Source organism: Xenopus tropicalis, chromosome 1 (genome assembly GCF_000004195.4).
Source record: "Xenopus tropicalis strain Nigerian chromosome 1, UCB_Xtro_10.0, whole genome shotgun sequence".
NCBI classification, from domain to species: domain Eukaryota; kingdom Metazoa; phylum Chordata; class Amphibia; order Anura; family Pipidae; genus Xenopus; species Xenopus tropicalis.
In genome coordinates, this window is record NC_030677.2 from 200,928,536 (window position 1) to 200,934,535 (window position 6,000).

Genomic DNA, 6,000 nt, shown 5'->3' on the forward strand with positions numbered 1-6,000 from the left:
TTTCCATTAACAGATATTAAAACTACTAATCTGTCAGTGTCCCCCTTGGGCTCCCTTTAACTCGTGGGCCCCCGAACTGTTGCAAAGTCTTTTTTCCTGGATAACTACAACACCCTGTTCCTTGTACAGTTCAGCCATATTCACTTCTGTGTCACATACAGTAATGAATTTGAAACTACAGCGCCACCTGCTGTTCAGTTGGCAGAAAATGTATTTTAAGAGCTATGGGACAACTTGTCATGTTGCGCTGCTTAGAGAATGCAGCTAGCCATCCTCTGATGGTTCCTTGGTCAGTTCTAAGCAGATGGTCATGTTAGCAGTTTAAAAACTGCTTGAAATAAGAATAGAAAATAATGGAAACTGCGTTAGTGCTCAGAAGGGCGCCACGTTTCCTTTAATCAGATGTGGCCCCCTGAAATAGTGGCAGAATGGTGTCGCTCTTTGCACCAGGTTCTGTGCTTGATGGGAAGCGAATGAGACCGCGGCAGCAGATTAACGTGGGTTTTGTTGCACCTCGCAGGGGGCAGTGTGGATCTGACGGATACAATGTGCGTGGAGCTGAACAAAACCTCCGCCGGCCTGGGCTTCAGCCTGGATGGGGGAAAGGCCTCAATATACGGGGACAGACCCCTCTTCATCAAACGCATATTTAAAGGTCTGTATTTGCTCTGCTTCTTCTTCAGTGTCTGGTTGTTTATAGAAATGGTAATAACAACTGTATATCTGCAGGGCGATAGGGGATGCTGGGAGATCCATCGTGCCTTACTATACACACTGTCCCATATACTGCCTTACTATACACACTGTCCCATATACTGCCTTACTATACATACTGTCCCATATACTGCCTTACTATACACGCTGTCCCATATACTGCCTTACTATACACGCTGTCCCATATACTGCCTTACTATACACACTGTCCCATATACTGCCTTACTATACACGCTGTCCCATATACTGCCTTACTATACACACTGTCCCATATACTGCCTTACTATACACGCTGTCCCATATACTGCCTTACTATACACGCTGTCCCATATACTGCCTTACTATACACGCTGTCCCATATACTGCCTTACTATACACACTGTCCCATATACTGCCTTACTATACACGCTGTCCCATATACTGCCTTACTATACACGCTGTCCCATATACTGCCTTACTATACACACTGTCCCATATACTGCCTTACTATACACGCTGTCCCATATACTGCCTTACTATACACGCTGTCCCATATACTGCCTTACTATACACGCTGTCCCATATACTGCCTTACTATACACGCTGTCCCATATACTGCCTTACTATACACGCTGTCCCATATACTGCCTTACTATACACACTGTCCCATATACTGCCTTACTATACATACTGTCCCATATACTGCCTTACTATACATACTGTCCCATATACTGCCTTACTATACACACTGTCCCATATACTGCCTTACTATACATACTGTCCCATATACTGCCTTACTATACACACTGTCCCATATACTGCCTTACTATACACGCTGTCCCATATACTGCCTTACTATACACGCTGTCCCATATACTGCCTTACTATACATACTGTCCCATATACTGCCTTACTATACATACTGTCCCATATACTGCCTTACTATACACACTGTCCCATATACTGCCTTACTATACACGCTGTCCCATATACTGCCTTACTATACATGCTGTCCCCATATACTGCCTTACTATACATGCTGTCCCATATACTGCCTTACTATACATGCTGTCCCATATACTGCCTTACTATACATACTGTCCCATATACTGCCTTACTATACATACTGTCCCATATACTGCCTTACTATACATACTGTCCCATATACTGCCTTACTATACATACTGTCCCATATACTGCCTTACTATACATACTGTCCCATATACTGCCTTACTATACATACTGTCCCATATACTGCCTTACTATACATACTGTCCCATATACTGCCTTACTATACATACTGTCCCATATACTGCCTTACTATACATACTGTCCCATATACTGCCTTACTATACACACTGTCCCATATACTGCCTTACTATACACGCTGTCCCGTATACTGCCTTACTATACATACTGTCCCATATACAGAGATCCTTATTATCCGAGATAGGCTGAAGGCCCCACGTTGCCCCTTCTCACCCCCCCCACCCCCAATATAGCCTGGTGGCTGGGAATGTAGTTATCCGTGCATAGAGCCTGTCACACACACAGCTATTATTATGGATTGTTATGGGACGTGATCTGTAAGTTAATCCGCCCCCCTCCGGGACCCTCCCAGAGACAGACTGCGCTCAGAACATGTAGCCCCCAAGCTGCGCCGACACTCTGATATATGAACTAATGAGTGTTACAGAATATCCCTCCCCCACAGGCACAACATGGCACTGAGACAGGGAATTAATCTCATTATACAAGTTAAGTCCTACACGCGGAAATCCTTTTTTTTTTTTCTTAAGTTCAGTGTGAGATCACACTTTCTGGAATTTTTAAAAGTTCCTGTTATGTGACCCTGATTCAGTATTTACAATAGTAACAATAATATTTGCAACTAATATTTTGTAATTTCCCTGATAGTGAAGTCATTGTTGTTTTGCAGACCAATGCTGCCATCTAGTGGTGGACAGAATACAAACAGCAAAAATCTGTTTCTCAGACACACGGGTTCATTAATAAGCAGGGGGCAAGTTTGCACCTGGGCAGTAACCCATAGCAACCAACCAGTGGTTAGATATATTCAGCCAGGTGCAAGCAGAACAATGGAAGCAAACATCTGATTGGTTGCCAGGGGTTACTGCCCAGGTGCAAATTTGCCCACTGTTTATAAATGAGCCCTACAGTTTGTCAAACATACCTTGACTTTAACTGCAATTGGCACACTTACGGTAAGCATACCTTGTAGAACACAGCAATATAAATTCTTAGATTGTAAGCTCTTCTGTGCAGGATACTTTGTTACCTTCTGTATCAGTCAGTATTGAAATGTCATTTGTGTGTTGTGATGTATATCCCCTTCTGTTATACGGCACCATGTAACATTTTGTTGTTTTATTACTTCCTATTTATAATAATAATAATAGGCATGTATATTGTTTATCCCATTAATTAGTCTGTGGTTTACCCACAGGGGGCGCTGCTGAGCAAGCTGGCAAAATCCAAGCTGGTGATGAAATAATAGCCATTGGCGGAAAGTACTTGACAGGCCTGATGCACTACGACGCCTGGAATATCATCAAAGCCGTCCCCGAGGGCCCCGTACAGTTGCTCATCAGAAAGCACAGGACTGCCGTTTAATTGTAACCCTTTATGCACTTTCTGTAGCCCCTGGAATCAGAGAGGTGATTGGGTCACATTTCAATCCAAACCATAATGGGCAACAGCACCCTCTAGTGGTTAAGGGCAGACAGCATGAATGCTAACTTGTCTTTATACAGACACAGGAAGTCTTTGCTTCCCTTGTAACTCATCGCTCCCGGGATCTGCAACTTGGGGCTTTTCAACAAGAAACCCCCCAAACACAGAATTAATGGCAGTGAGTTGTGTCTGTCGTAGGCCGGTTGGTGCCCTACAAGGTGCTTCAGAAGACTCTCTCCGACTGAGCTGCTGCTTTCAGGAATCCTCAAACTGACAATCTAATCGCCGGAGTTGCCATACAGTTACCATACGGTTACCATGGAGAATCCGGCCTCTGTACCCAACACTGCCGATTGCATTTACTCAGGATGATCTCCTGTTTAATTCATTGGCATTGGTTTGTTTAATGCAATCTGTCTGCATGCTACTGGTTCCCGTTAAGGAATGGCTGCATGCTGTGCCATAATGACTGCCCAATAGGTGCCCGGATGCTGTAACTGTTTCTTCTTTCCCAGAACTCTTGTTCTGCTTTACATTGAAATTCTATTTGTGTACAGCAGCTCTACCACCCCAGCAAGTAGAAGCTAATGTGCCAGATGTGCCCCCCCCCAAGATATTTTTATGCCCCCCAGACTGCTCTAGAGCTTCAATAACCTCCTTGGATGTACCACAATAATCTGCCCCCGGAGCATGGATTATAGTAAATAATGAACCCACTATGAACTACCACTATGGCAGCAGCAGACAGTCCCACAATAATCTACAGGGTCCCAGTAGCTCGTTGGTGGTTCCAATACTGATGTCAGAGAGAAGGGGGTGTTAGTTTCCAGTCTAATATCAGAGTCCCCCATTGGCCCCTGTGGGTGTGCATTCTCTGTGGCAACCAATCATTGTGAGCTCCTCCCAGTTCATAAAGGGTCAGTAAGGACATGGGCCTCTAGGTGTTGTTAAACTACAACATTAAGCCCCCTGGCACCCCCTGGGTGTGTCTGCAAGATAATAGCGTTATTTTTTAAAGCCATAGTACTTTATTTTCTCTATTCAGAGTGAATCTATTCCTGGAGAAATAACTGAATTCTATGAAGATGTACTGTTCTATATTTATACTCATAGAGGAGAGACTAAAGTCATTAGTGCTGCCATGATGTGGGTCGTTAGAGTGAATGCCTTAATGGCGTGGGTGGGGCAGATCTGGTCTGCAGACCCCCATAGGGGAACCTGTTACCTGAGAGGCCATTGATTTCCAGGCAAATACTAATAATCTGCCCCTGCTGCGGTGCAACCAGATCTATAGGGGTTTCACTCCATTCAGCCTCGCTGTTGGCAGACCAGTGGCTTTAGATCAAGAGGTTCTGCAGCGGCTTTGGATGTTTTACCCAATTTAGAGGCTAGAAAAACCCTCAGATAAATCTGATTGGCCATCACCAACACGGGCCAGTTTGAATGGATATTAGCCAGCTGTATTGCATAGGGAACAACTGCTAAAGGACTGGATCTTTGCCCCTGAATACAGTAATCTGGGGAGGGGGGGGGCACTGTAGTCTAGCCTATGTAACATATTGACTACAGAATATGCCTAGGCTGTATTATATATTCTATATGAGCAGATAGGTTCAGCTCTCCTCTAACAGCAATGAGCCAGGCCTTCAAAGTTGTTCCCAGGAGCTCCCCATCTTGGCTCTTGTGTGGCCATCTTTTGTGTGCCAGTGGCACCGCACATGCTCAGTGGGCTCAGGGCAGCTGCTGAGAAGCTGAGCTTAGGGGTCGTCAGATATTGTCAGCATGTGAAGTCACAGAAGCTGATGCTACAGGGCTGATTATTTAATTCTGATGCAGAATGCACTGGTTTCTAAGCTGCCATGACTGAATTTATGACCAATCAGCCTTGTATTATGGCTTTTATATTTCATATATGCAGTATATTGTGACATTTATATTGTATATATACAGTATATAGTGAGTGGGCCCCTAAGCTCAGGTTATACTGTGACATTTATAGTGTATATATACAGTATATAGTGAGTGGGGCCCTAAGCTCAGGTTATACTGTGACATTTATATTGTATATATACAGTATATAGTGAGTGGGCCCCTAAGCTCAGGTTATACTGTGACATTTATATTGTATATATACAGTATATAGTGAGTGGGCCCCTAAGCTCAGGTTATACTGTGACATTTATATTGTATATATACAGTATATAGTGAGTGGGCCCCTAAGCTCAGGTTATACTGTGACATTTATATTGTATATATACAGTATATAGTGAGTGGGCCCCTAAGCTCAGGTTATACTGTGACATTTATATTGTATATATACAGTATATAGTGAGTGGGTCCCTAAGCTCAGGTTATACTGTGACATTTATAGTGTATATATACAGTATATAGTGAGTGGGCCCCTAAGCTCAGGTTATACTGTGACATTTATAGTGTATATATACAGTATATAGTGAGTGGGTCCCTAAGCTCAGGTTATACTGTGACATTTATAGTGTATATATACAGTATATAGTGAGTGGATCCCTAAGCTCAGGTTATACTGTGACATGTATAGTGTATATATACAGTATATAGTGAGTGGGCCCCTAAGCTCAGGTTATACTGTGACAT

General features: G+C 43.5%; 1 protein-coding gene across 6 annotated transcripts in view; it reads left to right on the forward strand.

Annotated features, from left to right (window-relative positions):
* pdzd2 (PDZ domain containing 2) overlaps positions 1 to 4,778 on the forward strand; it is a 160,735-nt gene extending 155,957 nt beyond the window's left edge. For all 6 annotated transcript variants that reach the window (XM_031894800.1, XM_031894792.1, XM_031894794.1 and 3 more), the window contains 2 exons: positions 521 to 655; positions 3,161 to 4,778. In XM_031894800.1, coding sequence (XP_031750660.1) covers positions 521 to 655; positions 3,161 to 3,327 — 302 coding nt within the window. In that variant the 3' untranslated portion in view covers positions 3,328 to 4,778. The remainder of the gene's footprint in view (positions 1 to 520; positions 656 to 3,160) is intronic.
* Positions 4,779 to 6,000: the final 1,222 nt, after the last annotated feature.